Raw genomic sequence first — 24,866 nt, forward strand, 5'->3', positions numbered from 1 at the left:
TAATCTGTTAACTCCATTTCTAGGAATTTGTCCTACAAATACATTTATTTCTATATTCGAAGGTATGCACTGTAAGTTATATGAAATCTTTTTTCCTTTTACCATCAACAGTGATAAAGAATTCCAGATAACTTAAGTGTCCATTAAGGATGTAACAGTTAGTGAAGCTGTGTAACAGCCATATGATGGAGTAGAATGAGTTAAGAGTCACAAATGCTCATTGGAATGATCTCCAGGATTTATTACCAAATTTAAAAAGGATTATCCTGAATGGTGTACACAGTATGCTACCATTTGTGTAAAAAAATTTTTTTAATGGATACATACATATTTGCTTTATACCCTTAAAATAGTTGGAGAAGGATGCATAAGAAGCAATTGATGATGGTTGCTTCTGGGAAGAGGAATTGAAATGTGTTTGCAGGACAGGGATGAGAGGCAGATTAGCTTACATATTTTTCCTATATTTTTTCCTTTTAAAAACATGTGCGATTATTACCTATTAAACTTTTCAAAGAAGGGGTTTACATACACTTATGTTTGAGAACTGTAGAATATTTTACACATTTTTATTTAATGTGCAGCAGACATTTTGGTGAGAAGTACTCCATTGTTTTGACTTTTCATGTGTTCACTCTCCCCTTTTAAACTCTTGCTCAGCCCCTTGTTTTCTGGCAAATGATCAACAAATTCCTACATTGCTTTATAACCTTACCAGCATTTTCAAAAGGGGGGAAAAAGCCTTAAAACCACAATTTTATAATCAAGGTTTGAAGCCTGAAAAATAAGTATCTTAACATTCTAGAGTACAAATTTTTGTTTTGAAAAAAGTTATGCTATTTGTTGAGAAACTGCTCTTAAATTTTAAAGTAACTTTTATTGTCTTTATGTAAGTAATACTTAGTCATTTAGAGAGATAATAAGGGATGGATAAGCAAAACTGATGATAAAATAAATTCTTATTCAGCCACCCATCTGATGTTATAAATAACACCATAGTGTTGCTATACAGACTCTTTTATACCTTGCATTTTGTTTAAGGCAGCAGTCTTTTCTTGGACATTTTTCTGTGAAAGGAAATGTTCCTCTCCAGCATCACTTAATGGACTGCGTAGTTTTCCATCTTATGAACAAATATAGATAAACACAGATACATAGATGGGTCCACACGTCCACTTTTCTTGAACTAGCTGGTTTTTAAATTGCCATGATAAAGAATCATAGGGCAGACACACTGAAACCATAATCACAGAAAACTAGCCAATCTGATCACACGGACCACAGTCTTGTGCCGTGTGGGGCCACCCAAGACGGACGGGTCATGGTGGAGAGGTCTGACAGAATGTGGTCCACTGGAGAAGGAAATGGCAAACCACTTCAGTATTCTTGCCTTGAGAACCCCATGAACAGTATGAAAAGGCAAAATGATAGGATACTGAAAGAGGAACACCCCAGGTTGGTAGGTGCCCAGTATGCTACTGGAGATCAGTGGAGAAATAACTCCAGAAAGAAGGAAGGGATGGAGTCAAAGCAAAAACAATACCCGGTTGTGGATGTGAATGGTGATAGAAGCAAGGTCCAATGCTATAAAGAGCAATATTGCATAGGAACCTGGAATGTTAGGTCCATGAATCACAGCAAATTAGAAGTGGTCAAACAGGAGATGGCAAGAATGAATGTCAACCTTCTAGGAATCAGCTAACTAAAATGGACAGGAATGGGTGAATTTAACTCAGATGACCATTATATCTACTACTGTGGGCAGGAATCCCTTAGAAGAAATGGAGTAGCCATCATGGTCAACAAAAGAGTCCAAAATGCAGTACTTGGATGCAGTCTCAAAAATGACAGAAGGATCTCTGTTTGTTTCCAAAGCAAACCATTCAATATCATGGTAATCCAAGCCTATGCCTCAAACAGTAACACTGAAGAAGCTGAAGTTGAACAGCTCTATGAAGACCTACAAGACCTTTTAGAACTAACACCCAAAAAAGATGTCCTTTTCATCATAGGGGACTGGAATGCAAAAGTAGGAAGTAAAGAAAATCCTAGAGTAACAGGCAAATTTGGCCTTGGAGTACAGAATGAAGCAGGGCAAAGGCTAATAAGAGTTTTGCCAAGAGAACGCACTGGTCATAGCAAACACCCTCTTCCAACAACACAAGAGAAGATTCTACACGTGGACATCACCAGATGGTCAATACCGAAATCAGATTGATTATACTCTGCAGCCAAAGATGGAGAAGCTCTATACAGTCAGCAAAAACAAGACCATGAGCTGACTGTGGCTTAGATCATGAACTCCTTACTACCAAATTCAGACTTAAATTGAAGAAAGTAGGGAAAACCACTAGACCATTCAGGTATGACCTAACAAATCCCTTATGACTATACAGTGGAAATGAGAAATAGATTTAAGGGACTGGATCTGATAGACAGAGAGCCTGATGAACTATGGATGAAGGTTCATGACATTGTACAGGAGACAAGAGTCAAGAACATCCCTATGGAAAAGAAAGGCAAAATGGCTGTCTGAGGAGGCCTTACAAATAGCTGTGAAAAGAAGCGAAAAGCAAAGGAGAAAAGGAAAGATATTGTCATTTGAATGCAGAGTTCCAAAGAATAGCAAGGAGAGATAAGAAAGCCTTACTCAGCGATCAATGCAAAGAAATAGAGGAAAACAACAAAATGGGAAAGACTAGAGATCTCTTCAAGAAAATTAGAGATACCAAGGGAACATTTCATGCAAAGATGGGTTCGATAAAGGACAGAAATGGTATGAACCTGACAGAAATGGTATGAACCTAACAGAAGCAGAAGATATTAAGAAGAGGTAGCAAGAATACACAGAAGAACTGTACAAAAAAGATCTTCACGACCCAGATAATCACGCTGGTGTGATTACTCACCTAGAGCCAGACATCCTGGAATGTGAAGTCAAGTGGGCCTTAGAAAGCATCACTGTGAACAAGGCTAGTGGAGGTGATGGAATTCCAGTTGAGCTATTTCAGATCCTGAAAGATGATGCTGTGAAAGTGCTGCACTCAATATGCCAGCAAATTTGGAAAACTCAGCAATGGCCACAGGACTGGAAAAGGTTAGTTTTCATTCCACTCCCAAAGAATGCTCAAACTACTGCACAATTGCACTCATCTCACACACTAATAAAGTAATGCTCAAAATTCTCCAACCCAGGTTTCAGCAATACGTGAACAATGAACTTCCAGATGTTCAAGCTGATTTCAGAAAAAGCAGAGGAACCAGAGATCAAATTGCCAACATCCGCTGGATCATCAAAAAAGCAAGAGAGTTCCAGAAAAACATCTATTTCTGCTTTATTGACTACACCAAAGCCTTTGACTGTGTGGATCACAATAAACTGTGGAAAATTCTGGAAGAGGTGGGAATACCAGACCACCTGACCTGCCTCTTGAGAAACCTGTATGTAGGTCAGGAAGCAACAGTTAGAACTGGACATGGAACAACAGACTGGTTCCAAATAGGAAAAGGAGCACATCAAGGCTGTATATTGTCACCCTGCTTATTTAACTTATATGCAGAGTACATCATGAGAAACACTGGGCTGGAAAAAGCACAAGCTGGAATCAAGATTGCCGGGAGAAATATCAATAACCACAGATATGCAGATGACACCACCCTTACGGCAGAAAGTGAAGAGGAACTAAAAAGCCTCTTGATGAAAGTGAAAGAGGAGAGTGAAGAAGTTGGCTTAAAGCTCAACATTCAGAAAACTAACATCATGGCATCCAGTCCCATCACTTCATGAGAAATAGATGGGGAAACAGTGTCAGACTTTATTTTGGGGGGCTCCAAAATCACTGCATATGGTGATTGCAGCCATGAAATTTAAAGATGCTTACTCCTTGGAAGGAAAGTTATGACCAACCTAGACAGCATATTAAAAAGCAGAGACATTACTTTGCCAAGAAAGGTCAGTCTAGTCAAGGCTATGGTTTTTCCAGTGGTCATGTATGGATGTGAGAGTTGGACTGTGAAGAAAGCTGAGCACCAAAAACTTGATGCTTTTGAACTGTGGTGTTGGAGAAGACTCTTGAGAGACTGCAAGGAGATCGAACCAATCCATCCTAAAGGACATCAGTTCTGGGTATTAATTGGAAGGACTGATGCTGAAGCTGAAACTCCAGTACTTTGGCCACCTCATGCGAAGAGTTGACTCATTGGAAAAGACCCTGATGCTGGGAGGGATTGGGGGCAGGAGGAGAAGGGGACGACAGAGGATGAGATGAGATGGCTGGATGGCATCACCGACTCGATGGACATGAGTTTGAGGAGACTCCGGGAGTTGGTGATGGACAGGGAGGCCTGGCGTGCTGCGATTCATGGGGTTGCAAAGAGTAGGACACAACTGAACTGATGATAAACAATAATCCCTTCTAAACATCCCTGCTAAATCTTTATTATGCCCTTAGGATAAATTCTGATGGAATTGCTGGGCAAAGGTAAGGGTAGTTTAAAGCTTTTTGGTAAATGTTAGCATATTTGCCCTTGGTGCCATTCAGATTTGCAGTAATTTATTTTGAGTTTATTAGAAAACTTCCCCTTGTGAGAAAATCCCTGGAGAATTATTGCGTAGGTACCATCTATACAGCCTGTCCTGTTAGGGCCATGGGTATATATTAACAATACAGATGTTACTGCCCAATTCCATGGTTTTTAGTTATCAAACTGGTGTACTTTAGTTTAGTTAAACCCTAATCTGGCTGTTCTGAATATTCCAGTCTAGGTTTTAAATCTGTGAGTAGAATTCAGAAACACTCTAGACCTTTAGAAATGTGCTAATTATAGTCATCTTACCATCATTTGAAGTTGTTTATTATGAAACAACCTTGCCACCTTTGAATATTATTATTTTTCCTATCTCTTTGCTAGTTTGATAGAATAAAAGTGATATTCACTGCTTTGTTTTGCATTTAATTGCTTATTACAGAATTTAACTTTTTGTTTCCATTTGTACTTACTCTTTCGTGAATTACTAGTTCATGTTCATAGTCCCTCAGTATTTCTCTTCATTATTGATTTAATCACTTTAGGAGTAGGTTAATGAAGGTATCTGTGTAAATGAGTTAGTAATTGTAGAGTACTGATATTTGTAAAATGTTGCCTCATAGGTAGTATAAATCAAGTCTGCCAGTCAAGTGGGCTCTAGTAATTTTAAAACAAGCACCTGTTTTAAAGTTTTCTTCTCCATACTTAAGGCTTTATTTCGGCATTGTATACTTGAATTACCAAATCTTTCTGTAATACTTTCTGTATTTACCGTGCTGGCCACAAAAGCATAACTCCTGCTGTTAGTCCAGTTGAAAAAGAATGCAGAAATGTGATTTGAATGTTACATAACAGCATTTCATTATGTGTCCCATCATGTGTATAGTGATTGAGGGAAATAGGTAAATAGTAAAATTCTGACATTTCTACGATGGTAGCACCTTGGTGTTCTGTACTACAGTCTGCTATTGTTTTTCTCAATGTGAAAATCGGCAGAAATTAATGAACTTCAGTGTAGGTAATACTTTCTCTTTTTTTTTTTAGGCTATTTGTTGGGTACCTAAGTGTTCTTTTTATTATTATGCTTTTATTATTTATACATGTTAGATGTTAACTTGTACATAGCAAATATTTTAAATAGGCAGATGTTGTGGGGAAAAGCTGTTCCTCAGGAACACCAAAACTAATTAAATTATGTATTCTTTACTGTAAAATTGTTCAGTTTGTCCAAACAAATAATATTTTACAGTATTAACATATACACATTATAATCTTAAACATCATATAAAAATAATCATTAACTTCAGAATCAATAACTGATTAGTACATTTAGAAAAATGAAGAATTAGTAAAAAGATTTAAATAACAGTGGTCATTAGTTTGCATCTTCTTAGGATGCTAATCATCACTATATATGTTGTTTCTTATAAATCTGAGCTGTGGTTATCTTTCTGAGTACGCATATTTAAGTTTTGCCACTGTCTCCAAAAGATATTTAAAAACATTAGTTGTGATTATACTGTTAAGTAATTTTCATGGTGTAAAGTACTTATACTTTTCCTTCTTGTAAGAGTCCGAGTGGATCATCAGTACACCAGTATGGCCTTGTGATCGACTGGATGTGCTCAATCGGCATAATCTGCTCTGTACAATTGCACATGAGATCTTAGCGAAGAGTCTTTACAGACAGACATTTGAAGTTTTGCAAAATCTACCAGGTTTTCAAAATTCTCAAGGTATGTTTTTTTCAAAGTCTAGCTTAATTATCTCTGGCCCATCTGGTATTTAATAAGAAACAGTTCTCCACCTGTCTTGGTTGAATTTTATATTCCAGCATGTATTTTTAATGATGTTGGTTTTTGTAAAATGTGTTCTCTGCAAATTGAATATGCTTTCCTGATGGTTTAAAAAAAACAAAACAAAACAGAAATGCTTATCTTTGGGTTGTCTGTCAGCAGTTCCTGAAAGCAGCATTTCATTATTCCCCTTTTCCTTCCTCTGTCAAGTCATCAGCAAACAAGTAAATTAATCACGTAACAAAGATGGAACTTAGTCTGCATTGGAACATAGAAAAACATGGAATAAATGGAGGAAGTTCAGCAGATGACAGGTTCAAAGAGAGAGATGCCCATGTGGGCAGTGGCAGGTAGTGCTGAATGCTTGCAGGTCATAGGTCAGTAGCAGGAGAGAGTCTGTGTCAAGGGAAACTGCAGAAGCTTTGGGTCAGGAATGAGCTGAGCAGTGGGTTCAGGGCATGGTTCATGTTTAATGAAAACGTTGACTTGAAGGCCTCCCCTCAGTGCTTTGTCAGTCTCCATTTTCCCATGTATTCCACTGAGATTGTGTATTGTCATTAACATTCTTATCCTTTTCTCCCTGTAGATAGTAAACTTCTTCAAGTCAATGAGGTTTTCTTTATTTTAGTATCTCTGGTACAATGGTTGCCATAGAACTAGCTTTTGACATACAATTATCTTAATAATGAGACAAAGTAATAATAGTGAGATTGATCAGATAGTTGTGCCAGATTTTGAAAGACCCTGAATGGCAGGCTAAAAGAATTTACTTTTCTATATGTAGTTGGGGATGTTGGGGTCAGGGAGTGACATAATGAAGTTGGTATTTTAGGAAAGTTCCTCTGCTGTAAGGTAAGAAGATAAATTTCCTGATAAGGCCTGGACCACTGAAAAATCCTGAAGTGATAAAGACCTAGAAAGTGAAAGTTGCTCAGTCATATCCAACTCTTTGTGACCCCATGCACTATACAGTCCATGGAATTCTCTAGGCCAAAATACTGGAGTGGGTAGCCTTAACCTTCTCCAGGGGTTCTTCCAACCCAGGGATTGAACCCAGGTCTCCTGCATTGCAGGGGGATTCTTTACCAGCTAAGCCACAAGAGAAGTCCATTAAAGACCTAGAGTCTAGGTCATAGACCCACCTAATTGAATATAGCAAATAAAAGAGTTGGAAGTCTCCAAGGTGACTTCACTTTCTTCTGAATGAAAGGCAGAAAGGAGTAGGCATACACAAGAAAGGAGGGTTTTGGTTTTTTTAAAGGAGAGTGAATATTTGTGAGTGGTTTTATTTTTAGTAACAGGAGATATAAGTCTGAGGTCCACTCTTTAGATAGAATGCAGACAGAACCGTGCAGATGCAGTCACATGGGAAACCATGGACAGGGTTGTTAATGTAGCCTCTACGGTCACATTTCTTTCACATTCTCCATTACAAAGTGGACACACCATTTTGCTTTTGTTGAATGCCTTTTTTTGGTTAACTTAGTGTATAAGATGATTGCATTTTGGTGACTGTGTCTCCTACAGTGGGTGGGAATGAGCCAAAGAGAGTAGAGGGAAAACGGAAGGAGTAAAAGAGAAGTTTGAGAGATGAAACTAGATCAGTTTCATTTTATCAATTATTTTTTCTTTTCAGAAACTGTGGAGGTCTCACAGTATAGCCTACTTTTTAATAAACTTCTAGATGCCTGTATAGAAAGCAACAGCCTTGGTATGTCATCCTCTGTAGCAGAATTCATGATTTCAAAGAGAATTCCTATTGATTTTTCCTTTCTAAGAAGATTAATTACTTCTTTAGGAAGGAGTTGTTTATGGCTCAAAGCCAGAACCCACTACAAAAGTAAGTTACATTTTAAACTTTAATTTTGATATATTGGTTTTGAATTTGATTTTCTAACCTGACATCTATGTAAAATATTCACAATGTGACATTAAATATATAAAAAGATCAGTTTGTACATGTTTAAAAACAGTGGTCTACACAGATTTGTGCTTTTTTGAAACCTGTTATGTCTCTTATTTCTAATTACTATATTTTTATTTCTTTGCATATTGGCATGTCCACTGGAGGATATGAAAAGAAAATAAATGACAAAATTTGAACCAGTTTGGCATATTTTATAAATATATAGGAGTAAAACACTTGGTAAAATGAAGTTTCGGAAATGTGTACTTATCCCTGACATTTTTGGTTAGAATACTTTATAACAGGCACACAGGAAGTACAGAGGCAATCATTACTGTGCAATATGATATGTAATGGGTTTTCACATGGCTCTCAGTAATAGAATTTTGTTCTTCTGTTAACAGTTGTTCTTTTTTAACAAGTAAGCCTAGAAAAGGAATACTTCCTCTAGTCCCAACCTCCTCACAGGTATTTTAATTAGAAAACAGTTGTGTGATCTACAAAGGAAATCTTTTCTGCCTTCTTGCAGTGATTTGTCATAAATTTTAATTCTACCACTACCATCTGTATAACAATCATTTGAGTACCTACTCTGTCACCATTGTGCCATATGTGGCAAACATCCCAGCCATCCCATCAGTGCCAACAGAAACCTCTCAGAACTGAAAGTATTTCTCATGTTGCCAGCTGGGACCAGTTTAGCAAGTAGTAACTTTTATTTCCCCAGAGAGATGTGAAAGAAAATATTAGTATGCATTGCAGATAGTAACAGTATGTATTGTTTAATATTCTTATATGTGTGCTAGGTCATTATGTAAGGTGTATTTCTTATTGCCAGTTACAATAAAAAGTTCTCAAAACTGAATTTTTTTAAAAGGATGATCAGAAAACTAGAGGCAAAGTGGAACTGTTTGTTCATAACACCTCATTTCAGTTTTGTGGTTGTTTCAACTCCTCATACTCTCTGCAGACTGCTAGAAATCACACCACAAAGTATATAAGTAACTATTTGCTATAACTTCTTGATTTTAGTTTTTAGAATTGATGTTAATGAGATTACTTGTTTTCCAAATAACTGTTTGATTTGGGGAAAATGCCATCAGAAGGCATTTATATATGCCACAGAAACAATTAACTTGGAAATATTTAACTGAGATTTCTATGATCTTTATGTTTTTTAGCTGAAGATGAAATTTTGTATTAAAACAGCTAAACTTAACCATTAAAAAATTTTAATTTATAGCTTTATTAAGATAAAATTCAAATACCACACAGTTCACCTATTTAAACATGTACAATTCTGTGATTTTAGTGTATTTACAGAGTTGTGCAATCATCACCACAATCAATTTTAGAACATTTTTATCAAACCAAAAAGAAACCCCATATGCATTGATTCACCCCCCCATCCCCCCAGATGCTTTCAACCCTGGTAATAATTTATTTTTAAAGACATTTTTTTAAGCAATGTGTTAAAGCAATTAATGCCTGAGTACAATTCAGTACCTTTCTTATTAGTACTTTTCCTCTTATGTAAACACATCTATGCCTGATTTTCATATGCAGTGAAGCTTTAGGGACTTATACAAGTGAGGTTATAGAGAGTGTTTTTGTTGTTTTTTTTCTAATGTACATGAGTTAAAAATGAAATTAGTAATTTATAGTCACTGATCAATCTTCAGAGCATCAAATTTCCCAACACTGTTGACATTTAAAATATCGATGGAACTGTCTTTGAATTTATCTTCACACACAGGTTAACAAACACTTGAAAAGACTTTCAGTGCCTTATAATCATATCTAGTGGAAATATTTTATTATGTTGTATTGACTATGGCTTAAAATAAGTGGGCAGTTTTGAAAATTTCTCACTTCATACTTAATGTTTCAAAAACATTTTACAAAGAATGATCTCAAATGTACTAGGATAAGCTCACTACCATATAATTTAATGCAATAAATCTGCCTCTAATGTGAAGAATTATTCTGAAACAGAAATAATTATCACCTATGGATATTTTGGAAGCCTATGTTTTCACCTGTTGGAGTTTTAGTAAAGTTTGATCTATTACTTTTCAGGTGCTCTTTCACTGGGTTGCTACCCACCATTGGAAGGAAATTTGTACCGAAAACTTCTATGGATTCCATCCTATTTGTCTGAAATTGAAATGCTGTTAGCTATTGAAATCTTCCTGGTATCTAATGCTAGTAGTATTCAGAGTCCTGGAACTTCTACACAGATGCTGCAGATAGTTTTAAAAAGGTTGGTTGAAATATTTCTTACTCCATCCTGACAGTAGGTCATGACTGCCTACACCTGCCCTAGAATGTAAATGTTTTATCTGTTTGTGTATATATGTAAAGCATTTGCATAGATGTATATGTTTATATACTTGTGCGTGTGTGTATTGGCAAACTTTGGTAACACGTTGAGAAAGGATTTGACCTATTTAAAATTTAAAACTAAACAAGTTAGTACCTTTCAATAAACACTTTGACAGTTTCAAAGATCTTATTAGATATCCGAAGAGATGGGTCTTCTTTAGATATGGACCTTTCTCATTTACTGGTGGTCTTCAGGTAGGTACCTGAAAGTTGTTTTTTTTTTTTTTTTGGTCAACACAAAAGATGTAAGAACCAGGTCTAAAAGGGAAATACATGATCATTTATTAGATTCAGTGAAGAATCCTGTTGAAAATAAAGCCATCAGCCTAGTTTTGATATTTTAAAATGTGGTAAGAAGTGCATGAATGTTCTTGTGTGGCTGTTGGACCAGTGTGGCATCCTTTCCGATCATTTTGTTCAAAGTCCCAGCATGTAGTTGTGCACCATTCCAATTTCTTGTCAACTTTATGCAGGAAACTTGTAAGATAAGAGTCGCACAGGGCTCCTGTTTGAGAGTATCTTAACAAGAATTTTACTTGAGTTTACTGGTATTAGAAACCAGATCTTCAGACTGAATATTATGTTAGCTATCTCTTAACAGTGCATGTTATCTCAAAACTTAGTGGCTTAAAACGGCAAAAATTATCTTGGGTCCTGTGGGTCAGGAATGTTGGGGGACCTTAGCCACATGGTTCTGGCTCAGAGTCTCTCACATCCTGGAGTCGGGATGTGGTCAGGCCCTCCAGTCTCCCACCTGCTGGCTTCACTGGGGCGGGAGGATCCATCTCCAAGCTGGCTAACTCATGCCTGTCAACAGGAAGCCTCAGCTCCTCACCACACGGGCCCCGCCATAAGTTCCTCAAGTGTCTTCATGGCACGACAGCCAACTTCTTTCAGAGTGAGTGGTCCAGGAGAAAACAAGGAGGAAGCTATAGTGCCCCATTTGACCTTTGTGACCGGATCTGTGAAGGCTCTGACATTTCACCTGTTTGCAGGCTATCAGTGAGCCTGCCGCAGTTTCACGGGTCCTGGCATAAGACACAAGACTTGTGGGTTGGAGACAGGACTTGATCACTCATGGCACAGCAAGCAGCAGGATTATCTGCATATTTGCATCTCTTCCTCTTGCTCCCAAGTCCCACACTCGAACCCTGATGGATATCTGTACATGAAGTGAGTTCCATTACAGGAGAGGAATTCTGAACTTAGGATCCCAGATCTTTTATAATGGATTATCAGCATGCCTGCCCCTTTGCTCTTCAGGTAGAAAGGCTGTCTCCACCTTGTAACGTTGTAAGCAAACCTATCTTTGGCTCTCGAAGGAGAAGCTATCTTTGTCTTTCCAAGTTGTTCACTGTAGTAAACATCCTTAATATCTGGAACAAGGGAATAATCAGTCTCTGCTGTCAAAATTTCCAGAAATGCAAGAGGCCTGAAACATTTTAAATTCACTAAACTTAGTTTTTTCCTAGAGCTCTTTTCTGAGGGCCTTGTATTTATGACTGTGCACTACAGTAGCATGAGTTATTTGACTCCCCATTATCCTAATGAGGGTTTGGTTTTCTCATAACTTTCCATTCCCCACACATATGCAGTCTCTATTCATTATTGAATGTAGGGGGATCAGTATTTGTGACACCAGTCCATAACTCGTGACATGCCTAGAGCCTCTATTTTGTCCAAACCAATATTGTTTTCTCTATTATTATTATCATACTGAGCCCTGCTTTGTTACATTCACCTCTGAGAGAGAATTTAATTCATTTTCAGACTGTCAAAAACTGCATGTAGCTGGCATATGCCCAGATTTCAGACACTAATCCCAAGCTAGAATGTACTAGAGGTGGCCTGGCCAGTCTTTGCTCCCTGTGATCACGGATTCCTGTTCCAAGTGGAAGTGCTCACTCCCCCCCACCCTGTGAATCACACTTGGTGCTAATGCAGGTACACTTAGCTTGGGCTTTGCTGCTGGACCTTCTTTGTGCCCAGGGCAGGATTCAATGAACACAGGGGAAAAAGTGATGCCTAGTAACAGCTACATCTCTATTCTATATACTTCTTACTCCCTATCCCACAAGAGAAATAGCTATAATGTATGAGTTTTTTGAAATTTGGAGACTGGTAGAAAAGTTAGTTTAGAAGTAAATTCTAAAAAAAAAAAAAAAAATGTAAATTATAGCACTTTAGTGAAATACCTTAAATCAGGACTGAAAAAAATAACTGGAAATTGAGTAAAGGCATACAGCAACTATTTCTGTTACCAGATGTGAGCTTCATATTAAGTATATACTTATAATTAAAAACAGTTGTATCAAGATAAAACATGGAATGTTAGTATCTCCAAACTTGATTAAATTTAATATTACTTTATGCATTATAATAATTAATTATACAGTTATTAATGACAGGTAATAAGTTGTGTTCTAGATCATTGTTTCCAGACTGCGGGTTGTAAATTGAAATCAATTTAGGGGGTTGCAACCATTTTATTTTAAAAATAAACCAGAATAGAATATAATGTCATAAGGGTAAGTCTCGTTCTGTGAAACTTCTGTTTCAGTTTTTATGTAGCAGGTATATACTCGGTCATAATATAAAGTGTCTTTATTACTGTGCATCATAGTCAAACAAGTATGAAAGCCACTGATAGAATATAGTAAAAGACTGCCATAGCTTAGAATTAATACATGTAAATTACTATCTTTTAAAGAAACTACATAGCTTCCTTTTAGAGTTTCTGACTTTGTGAGGTGTTCACTTTGTAGATGTGAAGAAAACAAATCTCGGAGTAAGGATGATTATCAAGCTGCAGTGGAAAGATTAATTATGGCTGCTCGTATATCAGATCCAAAGCTTTTCATTAAGCACATGACCGTCAATGTTAATAAGGAACAGGTTTATAGTTTGGAACATTGTTCTGCCCTGAAATGGTTGAAAGAGAATATGAAGTGGGCCGGAAAGGTTTGGCTTTTCAATAACCGTTAGTTATAAAGGCTTTTTTTTTTTAAGTTCAAGTAATCATTGTTGAAAATAAAAGGCAATAAAAATATATAGTTTTCACTATATTCAGCTTTTGCTCTTTATTGACGTATAGTATGTCAATAGTTTTCAAACATTAAAAATTTTGATTGATGTATGCAATTTAGAAGTTTTCCCATACTGCAAATGATTTTTGAAATTACTTCTTGACTTCTCTTTAGGTAAACTCCAGGATGGTGAATCCCAATTTGTTCTAAAATCTAAGAAATGAAAAATTACAAAATGAGTATTGTGTAGCATTTAATAAGAGGGAGACATAAAGGAGAAAGTATGCAAGCAGGTGTCTGGAGCTTTCAGAACAACCATTAGGGGTCTGAAGTAAATTTGATGAACGCACAGTCCAATGTCTAAAGCCCGTTCTACATTTGTACTCTAGAGTAGTAAAATAATACTGGAAAATGACTCAAACACTAAAATTCCAGAATACCTTCTGAGTTATATCAAAAATGTTATTCTCTTAAATTTTCCTTCAGTGTATCTTAAAATACTGTTTCTTGAAGATTTGTAATTCATGTACATTAGGTATGACTAAAGACAACAGTATTTTAAACAAATATGCCAGAACTTAAAATATCCAAAAAAGAATTGTACCTTTCAAACTACCTTAGGAAGTTTAAACTCCTTTTCTGAAGCCATCTGCAGAATCTGCAGCAGTCGTTCTTCAAGGTAGTCATCCTCAGCCCTTGATTTGATACTTTAGGCCATAATTTAAATCATTTAGAGAAATGTCTGAGTAAGGGGACTGATTTAAAAAGAATAAGTGGTGACTAGGGGAACTGAATGTATTTCTTAAAGGAGTTCCCAGAATATGTAATGGCAACATTGCTGAAATAAGCCTATAACCTCACAAGAATAAAAGAGCTAAAACCTAGAACTTAGCAAAATGCCTTACTATGATAAAATGTAGAATGAATACCCTCCTGAATGGTATATGGGAGTGAGGCAGAAGATGTCCAGAAAGAGGCCCAGTTTTCCAATATGAACAGCTGGGTGACTGATTGCCATCACTGAAATTCAGCACCTAGAAAATAAATTGGATTTGGAGATTACTACCACCAGTTTGAAGTGCTTTTGAGGACAAGTGAAGAACAGTAAATGGACAGTTAGAAACTTGTTTTTTCTATAGCTGGTAACTAAAACCCAAAGAAAAGGAAGAAAGATGAAGCTATTTTGATGCTGGTGGCAAGGTTGGATTTGAAAGGATGAAGATACAGAAGATGGTAAATTAAGCTTTTAGGGAAAATGGGATTGGATGGAATGGACCACAAGTTGACCAGATTGTTTCTAACGAATGAGTAGTCAGGAACCCTTAGGGCTGAAACAAAGGAAGGTCTTGGGTTTTTGTTTTTTTTCCCCCCACACATCTGTCAACAGTACCGAAAGATAGGAGAAAGAGGAGAACGGTTATAGTATTTGCTTTATTTCATCTGTGGCAGTTTAGGGAATAACCAAAGCCATAGAAGCGAAATACAGCTAACAGTAAAAAAAAAAAAAAAAAAAAAAAAACCATAGAAGCGAAATACAGCTAACAGTAAAAACCCCAAACTGATGGTGAAGAATGCCCAAGGTTTCAAAACATCTAGATACCGAAGGGGCCAAAGTCAAAATGCAAATCGGAGACAATAAATCGTTTTCATTGGTATTTGTGTAAAGGAAGTCAAAGGACACTCAGTAAGACCTTTAAATCTGGAGCTGTCAAGTGAGAGTCGTCCTAAGGCGACAGACCCGCGCACTCTGCGGGCTGATCCGCTAAGCCAGCCTCCTCCCCCCCGAGGTTGAGGGGACCCGGGCCGGGGCGGAGAGCAGAGCCGGCGCATGCGCGCGCTCGGTCGCCCTTCCCTCCTTGCCCTCTCCGGCGACCCTCGGGCCAAGCCTGGCTACCTGCCGCCCAGTCACCTTCCAGCTGCCTACCACCTAGTCCTTCATATCCGTTAGCGCTCATTCGCGCCTCCTAAAGCTTTCCGGTGAGTGCGCAGGGCCCCTTCCAGGCCAGGAGGTAAGAAAACGGAGGGACGGGGGGCTTCTACGCTGCGGGCAGGCAGGCGATCACCGGGTCGCCGACGTCACCACGGGGCTGAGAACCGCTAGGGTTTTAACCCGCGGCCCGGGCTGCGCGCAGGCGCCCCAGAGAGGAAGGCCTGGCGCGCTTCAGCCAATGAGAGCGCGATCTGAGGCCTGTCCCCGAGCCCAGGCTCCTCTCGAGCGAGCCTCGGCGCCGGGGCTGACGGACTGGCAGAGCAGTACGCGCCTAGATGAGATTTCAGGGCTGGGAGGTCACAGAGCCCCGGGGATAGGAGCCTGTCAGCGCCAGTCGTCAGGTGCGGCGAGAGCAGGCGGGAGCGGCGCGAGCTCGTTGGCCGGGCTGGCGCCCCGGTGCGCATGCGCCCCCGCGTGGCCCAGCGCGTCCCACACAGTCCTGCGGGAGGAGCGACCGTCCTTGCACCTGGTACCTAGTGGGAAGTGGAGCAGGTCAGAGCAAGCCCTCGCGGAGGAGACTTGCTGGAACTGTAAGCTGCAGGACCGAAGGGACTCCGTTTGTACTCTCAGGCTGCTCGGGGCAGAAGCGGGGCGGGGGGGTACGGCGGAGGGGGAGTGCGGGCAGAGCAGCAGTCAGAGTCACCTTAGCTCGACGTGCTAACTTTTGAACTCGGGCAATGCCAGCGGCCGGCGTACTCGCGTCGCATCTGTTTTAACTTGTTTGAAATGAGAAACTTGAGACGATTTAGATTTTGTTTCCGCTATCGTATTTCCCCGGTCTTTGACTTACCATAGAAAAATGTTATGACTCAAATCTCGGAGCATAAGATATACGAAAGGAAAGCTTTAAAAACCTAGATATTTTGCTACAATTTATTAATTTATCTAGAAGGCTTCCTGCTTTTGCCTTTTCTTTGCTTTTTCCCTTCCCTAAGAAGTCTTAGGCTGAAGAGCAATGAAAAATTGCCTGCTTTTATCTCTCCTTGATAGAACATACTACTTTTTAAAACCGTAGAAGATAGTTACTAAGGAAAGCCACAGTTTAAATGAGAGTAAACCTAAGGATATTAACCCTGTTAAAGTAAATGACTTTCAAAAAAAAAATTATGCCACCTGACTAAAGATCAGTACTAGGACCTCTATGTGGCAAACATGTTTCTGTCAAAAGTAATTTAAACAAAAATTTTAAGCTACCCGTAATTTGGCTTTTCCACCTATTTAGATATCTATTTCTACCCAATTTGATTTGAAACTGCCCAGATTTAATGCCTCGCTTTAAAGAGCACAGAAGTTGGGTTAAAGTCAGAACTTTTCGTTTTATAAAAAAGAAGCTAACGTTGTCACTATAAAGTGTATTAGGGCAGCCATTTACTATGATTTGTAATTGAATTGCATCTTTTCCTGGTCTTCCTCCCACCATGCAGAGGAAACAGGCTCCGTGGTAAAGCCTTCCAGAGTCCCGCCATTCTAAGTGTAGCCCCTGGTAGCTGCCCGGGGTACTTTGCGCATTGCTATGTTATTTCATTTACTGCAGCTTTATAATCATCTGCTTGTGTCCAATTCCTCCCTCTCTCCTAGACTGTAAATTTTTGGAATGGTGGAATTATCTTGGTATTTTTCTATTCCCAGTGTTTAGATAGAGCCTGGTACATAAGTGTTTGGGTAAATACCTGTTGATGAGCTGGGTAATGAAGGCCCTGAGTTTCTCCCAAGTGTGGTAAGACAGAGGAATGTTTTAGTCATTTTGTAGCATGCCTGAGGCCTTTTCCAAATGGGGGACTAGTGGGCCAGGCGAAATGCGGACAAGATCGGCCCAGGTATGAATTTGAAGACCGGAATCCTGCCGCTGACCTGGGTGCTTCCGCCTTTTGGACCTCTTTCTCACTTGCAAACGGCAGCACCCAGCTCTGCCCTTCAGTCAGCTGATAGTGATTTGATTTTCTGTGTAGCTGGTCCTGTAGATCTGAATCTTCTAGTCTTCTTAGCAATTACATTTCTCATAATAAATTTAAAAATTGTCATGGCAGTTGTCAGCCCCTTATGTTTCATTTTCCCAGGGCCTCTTTATTTCTGGCTGAAGTGATAAAATTGGGTGCTTGGTCTTGAAAAGATGAGAACTGACCCAAGATCTATGCCACGTGAAAAGGCAAACAGCGTGTGTACCAACCTGCTGGCCTATAACCTTATTTCCACTTAGTTGTTTGTTTTTTTTAATCTCAAGAAGTAGGTTAACCATACCGGAAACAAAGAACAAGGTCAAGCAAAACTTAGAATCTTTATTTGAATTTTAGCATACAATTGACTATGTAAAAATCTTTCCCTCAAATTGTACTGAACAGGTATATTTAAAGAATTATTTCTTAATTTCTCTTTCTGTTTTCTCATTGTTAGTGTATAGGAAAGCTTAAAAGTTTCCTAACAGACCCCTCAATCCTGTAAAATGATAGAATGCTTTAAGGCAGTGATTCTCAAAACTGAATTTGGAGAACCACTGCCCTAAAGGATATTCCCTGTTTTTTTTTTTCTTCTCTTTCTTGCCTTGTGTGTGTTAGCCACTCAGTCGTTTCCGATTATTTGAGACCCCATGAACTTCTCTATCCGTGGGATTTTCCAAGCAAGAATACTGGAGTGGGTTGCCATTTTCTTCTCCAGGAGATCTTCCTGACCCACGGATAGAACAAGGTCTCCTGCATGGCGGGCAGATGCTTTGCCATCTGAGCCACCAGGAAAGCCTTGTCTTCCCTTCTTATCCCTCCTGTTTTTTTCAAAAAATGGGTCCTGATCTGATCACGCCTTCCTTATCACTTGGTTGTCAGAGCCTGCTCTTAAAGGGGGGCTAATGGGAAATAAATTTTTCCAGCAATTTAAATACGAAATGAACATCTTAGAATTGTAGTTTGGTTGAGTGTCTATCAGAATTATTAAGTAAAAATCTTTCTTATGTGCATGGGCATTTTCCTATAGAAATATGAATGGCCAGCTTTGGGGAAGGGAAGGATCGTTGGCAAAAGGAAAAGTAGTCACGTTCCCTCTCGTAATGCCTCTCCACCTGCCAGTTGTGAAACACTGTCTTTCAAAAGCCATGTTCATTCACTGAAAAGGCAACTGCCACAGCGCAATACACTTGATTTTACCCATTTTGGTTCCTTTGCATTTTGAAGAGAGAAATGCTACTAACATGAAAACTTATATTTTTATACTAAGCAAGTGCTTTCCAGCATTTTAAATGTGTCTTTCAACATTTTTTCTTAAATTCACAGCACAGATAACTTCAACCTGGTGAGCATCAGATAAAACTCAACAGTGCTACATATATTTGTCGTTGTTTCATTTGTGTTAAACTTGTTATTATTGGTAGTATTAGAATTGTCATTTATTACAATTATTTTTTTATTTATTAGTATTAGAATTGTAATTTTTCCTTTTTATAAAAGGGAGACATTTCAGTAAAATATTTAGTCTTTGAGTAGACTTTTTTTAATTGAGCTATAGTTGATTTACAGTGTTGTGTTTCAGATGTACAGAAAAGTGATTATTTTTCAGATCCTTTTCATTTATAAATTGTTAAAAAATACTAAATATGGTTCCCTGTGCCATACAGTAGGTCCTTGTTGTTTTTCTGTTTTATATATGGTAGTGTGTATATGTTAATCCCAAACTCCTAATTTATCTCTACCCCCTTTCTCCCTTGTTAACTGTAAGTTTGTTTTCTATGTCTGTGGGTCTGTTTCTGTTTTGTAAGTAAGTTCATTTGTCTTTTTTTTAGATTCTACATATAAGTGATATTATATGGTATTTGTCTTTCTCTGTGAATTGACATTTTCTACAATGAAGATAAAGTTTCTGACTTAACTACTCCTGCCTAGCAGCCTATAGTATTGTGTTGGCTCACAGTATTCTCTCAGTTAATAAAAAATTTTTCTATTTCAGTTTTACATGACAGTATATGTTATGCAGGTGTTTCTGCTATGACATACATGCATTCCTGGAAACCTAGACATTCTGTAAGATAATATACTAATCAAGGTTCATCGAAAAAAATATACACCTCTCAAAACAAGACATGTGGGAATCTCTAACTGTTTCATTTGTGCTATTGCAGCTCCCCAGGTTGCTTGATGAAGTGGAAAATGCAAAGATACTTGAAGCGGCTAACCATCTGCTGCTTAAACCAAAGGAAGGAACTACTGGAGGATTTTCAGGGTTTTTTTTTTTTTTTTTTTTTTTCAGGATCTTGTTTATAGCTAAAACTTTCTTTGTAATAGTAGAAAGCCCACCACTGATGATCTCAAAACATTAACATGGTGGGGAAAATGCATGTGATATAATCTCTCTCCCTTGCTGACCAGATGCACATAAGCTATGTTAATTCCCATTAAAGAAACTTTTTTCTTTGGTAGCAGAACAGACTGCTGTAGGATCATCTCTCTCATTTATTAGATGAAGAGCAGACTCAGGGAGGTGAAACAACTTGTCCGTTCTCACACAACTAGTCAGTGATGCAGTCAGGATTTGAATGTGGATTTCAGAGACTCCGGGCTTCCCCGATGGCACTAGTGGTCAAGAATCCACTGCCAGTGCAGGAAATGCAAGAGACACAGGTTCGATCCCCAGATCGGCACCCCACTCCAGTATTCTTGCCTGGAAAATTCCATGGACAGAACCTGGCAGGCCGCAGTCCATGGGGCTGAAAAGAGAGGGACACGACTGAGCATGCGTGCTCGGAAACTCCAGCCTCCCTAACCATCGTGCAGACTGCCTCCCCCAGCAGGGTCATGTTCACCTAAATTTGCCTTGAGTTGGCCTGAATCCGCGCCATCCAATAAAAATACAGTATGAGCCCCAGATGTAATTTAAATTTTTCTAGTGGTAAATCACAAAACACAGTTAAAACCAGATTGTGTTTTGCTTTTAAAATAGAAACAAGTGAAGTCAATAAATTATTGTTTCAACAGCTCATCAGAATCTAAAATTCTAAATGTGATCCTTGGCATTTTCTCTCTGTGCCCCCTGCCTTCCCCCAGAAGTCATATTCATAACCACTGGACCCCAGGGAAGTCCCTGTTGTATTTGTTTTGATGTCTTGCTTTGGAAAGTGGGCTGCGGAGCATAACTTGGATCACCTGTGTTGCACATCAGATGGAGACTTTGTGATTTCTTGAACGTCTAAGATACTGCTGCCACAGACCGTTAAACGGGCACGTTGTTGTTGCAATGGAAGGCCTATGTGCTTTCCATTGTTCAGTACTTAGGACTTTTCAAAGCTTCTTTTAGAAGCCTGAGAGAAAAAGCATAGTGGTTAAAGCGTGGCTGCTTATTATTTTTCATCTGTTTCCCATTCGTGTTCTTGGGTAACCATATGCCTCTAGAGTATTATTCCTCATTTCTTATCCACAGTTTTAGCTCATTTTATCATCTTTGCAGTTAAGTGGCATAAATGTTCTTAATATGAAAACTGAAATATCGTCATGTGTGGATGTGAAGGACTCTTTTCTTCTTGAACTCCATTGGAACTACAGTCCGGGGCTGTCACTGGACAGGTTTCGCAGGGCCGGGGGCCTGTCTTAAATACTCAGTGACCAACACGCATGTCATTTTTGTTTAATTTTGTATGCCAGCAGCACTGTTTTTTGTTTTTTTTTTTTAAATTTTAAGGACATATTTTGCATGTTCATGGTAAATAAACCAGGAAATATAAAAAGTAAAGGGCTTCCTAGCTGACACCTAGAGAGAGCCAGTTTTGGGTTGGATATGTATATTCTTCTGGTCTCTTCTTTGCAAACTTTAAGCCTTGTACCTGTTCTCTCTTAACTAAGTCGCGATTATTCAGTTACTTTGATTGATTGATTGATTGATTTTTGGTTGCACTGGGTCGTCATTGCTGTGCACGGGCTCTTTCTAGTTGTGGTGAGCGGGGGCTCCTCTCCTTCGCTGTGCACAGACTTCTCATTGCAGTGGCTTCTCTCGTCGTGGAGTATGAACTGTAGCTGCAGAAACTTCAGTAGTTGCAGCACAGGCTCAGTAGTTGTGGCACACGGGCTTAGTTGCTCCAAGGCTTGTGGCATCTTCCCAGGCCAGGGATTGAGCCTATGTCCCCTGCATCGGCAGGCAGATTCTTATCCACTGTACCACCAGGAAAGTCCTGTTCGGTTAATTTTGTGACGACGTTTGGTAAGAATTCAGTCCATCATGGACAGCACTGAAACGAATAAAAATGATTCTTCTTCCCTCATTATGTCTCCATTTAATCTCAGAAATCTTCCAAATGGTAGGAGTATTTCTAGTATCTGAATTTATTACAAACAAAATAGCAAGGTGAATGGTTAAGTAAAACCTTTTTAAACATTTAAATAAATGCCTATAAACACATTCTATATCCAAGAGGGTCTTGCCACACCAGTCAACCAGAAAATAAATGGAAGCATCCACTGTTGTTTGCAAATGCACTTTTTAAGTAGGTAATTCTTGACTTTTCTTTAAAATACATCTTCTGTTAGTGGCAGTTATGCTTCATTACATTGCCTTGGTTCAGATATATTAACTGCATTATGAAAGCATTTTTTATTTTAAATTAATTTATTATTTTTTAATTGAAGGATAATTGCTTTACAGAATTGTGTTGGTTTCTACCAAACATCAACTGAAAATTTTTAAACCATTTTTAGTACTTAAGATTTTGACAGAATAGGACTTGAGCCATGTGGTGGTTTGTTTTGAGGGAATATGTTGCTCCACATGGCTATTAAGAGTGGAATAGTGTAGAAAGCTCCAAGCTTCGTAAGCCCGGGGAAGAAAGGAGAAAGGATTTTTTTTAACCTGGTGATTATCATGTGAATAATAAGTCATTTCACGACTTTAATAAGAGATTGCTCAGAGTTTTTAAAGTCACTCGATCAGTTGACATGGGTTGCTGAAGCTCTGAATTACTGGAAAAGTTCATGTGATTAAAATCATGTTTCCCCTTTATCTGCTTAAACTTTAAAAAAATAAAAAACCTTTGTTTTTTAGAGCAATATTAGGTTCACAACAAAAGTGAGCAAAGTACAGATTCCCACTTCCTCCCTACATACACATAGCTTCCCACACCTGAGTTGTACATTTGTTACAATTGATGAACCTATATTGACACATGATTATCACCCAAAGTCAATAGTTTACATTAGGGTTCACTCTTAGTATTGTACATTTCATAGGTTTGGGCAAATGTATAATGATATGTATCTACCATTGTAGTAGTATTATACGGAGTACTTCCACTGCCCAAAAATCCTGTGTGCTTCACCTATTTATCCCTCCCTCCCTGCCAACCACTGATCTCTTTACTATCAGCATAGTGTTGCCTTTTCCAAAATGCCATATAGTTGGAATCATAGAGTATATAATCTTCCTAGGTTGCTTCTTTCACTTAGTTATATGCATTTAAATTTCTTCCATGTCTCCTCATAGCTTGAGAGCTCATTTGTTTTAGTACTGAGTAATATTTAATTAGCTGGATGTACTGCAGTTTATCTGCTCACCTACTGAAGGAAATCTTGGTTGCTTCCAGGATCTGGCAATTACAAATAAAACTACAATAAACATCCGTGTGCAGGTTTGTGTGTAGACATGTTTTCAGTTCATTTGAATAAATACTAAGGAGTGTGGTTACTGGATCATATGGTACAAGTCTGTTTAGTTTTGTAAGAAGTTTCCAAACTGCCTTCCAAAGTGGCTGTATCATTTTGCATTCCCGCCAGCAATGAATGAGAGTTTCTGTTGCTCCACATCCTCACCAGCATTTGTTGTCAGCGTTTTGGATTTGGCCATTCTAATAGGTGTGTTGTAGTATATCGTTTTAATTTGCATTTCCCTCAAGACCTATGATGTGAAACATATTTTTATATGCTTATTTGCCATCTGTATATCTTCTTCCATGAGGTATCTGTTCAAATCTTTGGCCCATGTTTTAATCAGGTTGTCCATTTTCCTGTTGTTGAGTTTTAAAGATATTTTTGGTGTATGTTGGATAGCAATCCTTTGTCAGATATGTATATCCTTTGCAAATATTTTCTCCCAGTCTGTGGTTTGTTCTTTCTTTCCCTCTACATTGTCTTTCACAGAGCAAAATTTTTAATTTTAATGAAATTCAGCATATCAGTTCTTTCCTTCCCAGACTGAACCTTTGGTGTTGTATCTGAAAAGTCACTGACATACCTAAGGTCATCTAGGTTTTCTCCTGGGTACCTGTCTATGAATTCTGTAGTCTTGTGTTTTATATTTAGGTCTTTGATCCAGTTTGAGTTAATTTTTGTGAAGTGTGTAAATTGTATGACTGGATTGATATCTTTGCGTATAGATGCCCAGTTGTTCCAGTGCCATTTGTTGGAAAGGTTATCACTGCTCCATAGTAGTGCCTTTGTCAAAGATCAGTTGGCTGTATTTTTGAGATCTCTTCCTGGGTGCTCTTACTGTCCCATTAATCTATTTGTGTTTTCTTTCACCAGTTACTTACTGTAACTTTATAGTAAGTCTTGAAGTCCACTAGTGTCAGTCTTCCAACTTAACTCTTCTTCAGTGTTGAGTTGGCTGTTCTATTTATCCTTCATATAAACTATTATATGTTGTTTCCAAATAATAATTTGCTGAGGTTTTGGTTGGGATTGCATTGAATCTGTAAATCAAGTTGGAAAGAACTGACATCTTGACAAAATTGAGTCTTGCTATCCATGAACATGGAATATCTCTCCATTTCATTCTTCTTTGATTTTTCTTAACCCAAGTTTTACAGTTTTCCTCATAGATCTTCAACATATTTTGTTAGATTTATAATTTAAGTATTTCATTTTGGGGGTTGCTAATGTAAATGGTAATGTGTTTTTAATTTCAAATTCTATTTGTTCATTACTGGTATCTGCTTAACTTTTTAAGTGATTAATGGATGCCTGGAACTTGACCTACATATATATTCAGAAATGTTTTGCCACCTGAGACCTGTGAGGAGGTAAGCTTTGTGTTTCAATCTGTTATTAGTATTTGGGAGGTGGGGGGAGTATGTGGAAGCTGTTAGGTGTTTAATTTCAATTTATTGTAATTTATCAAATTCTAACTATTTTGTCTGTATTGTGGTAGAGGGCAAGAGTAAGAAAAAGAAAATTTATGTAAACATCCATGTCTTTCTCCCAAGTATCTATTCAGAGTAAAAGGTGAAAAGAATAAATACCATCTTTCAAAATAGTTCAGTATGAAGAGTTTAAGAG

The 24,866-nt window shown here is 38.2% G+C and overlaps 2 protein-coding genes across 6 annotated transcripts in view; both read left to right on the forward strand.

The window, feature by feature from the left end:
- Positions 1-13,599, forward strand: part of TOPAZ1 (testis and ovary specific TOPAZ 1) — a 61,459-nt gene extending 47,860 nt beyond the window's left edge. The window contains exons 17-20 of the mRNA XM_065935269.1: positions 6,099-6,263; positions 7,960-8,163; positions 10,309-10,492; positions 13,380-13,599. Of these exons, the coding sequence (XP_065791341.1) occupies positions 6,099-6,263; positions 7,960-8,163; positions 10,309-10,492; positions 13,380-13,599 (773 nt within the window). The remainder of the gene's footprint in view (positions 1-6,098; positions 6,264-7,959; positions 8,164-10,308; positions 10,493-13,379) is intronic.
- A 1,837-nt stretch (positions 13,600-15,436) lies between these two features.
- Positions 15,437-24,866, forward strand: part of TCAIM (T cell activation inhibitor, mitochondrial) — a 36,235-nt gene continuing 26,805 nt past the window's right edge. Inside the window, exons 1-2 of one of the 5 annotated variants that reach the window (XM_065933149.1) lie at positions 15,437-15,649; positions 24,538-24,610. In XM_065933149.1, the coding sequence (XP_065789221.1) occupies positions 24,582-24,610 (29 nt within the window). In that variant the 5' untranslated portion in view covers positions 15,437-15,649; positions 24,538-24,581. Of the gene's footprint in view, positions 15,650-15,834; positions 16,161-24,537; positions 24,611-24,866 lie in introns of those variants that run through there. The other 4 variants (XM_065933147.1, XM_065933146.1, XM_065933148.1 and 1 more) reach the window with 4 other exon arrangements.

This window comes from Muntiacus reevesi, chromosome 4 (genome assembly GCF_963930625.1).
Source record: "Muntiacus reevesi chromosome 4, mMunRee1.1, whole genome shotgun sequence".
Lineage (NCBI taxonomy): Eukaryota > Metazoa > Chordata > Mammalia > Artiodactyla > Cervidae > Muntiacus > Muntiacus reevesi.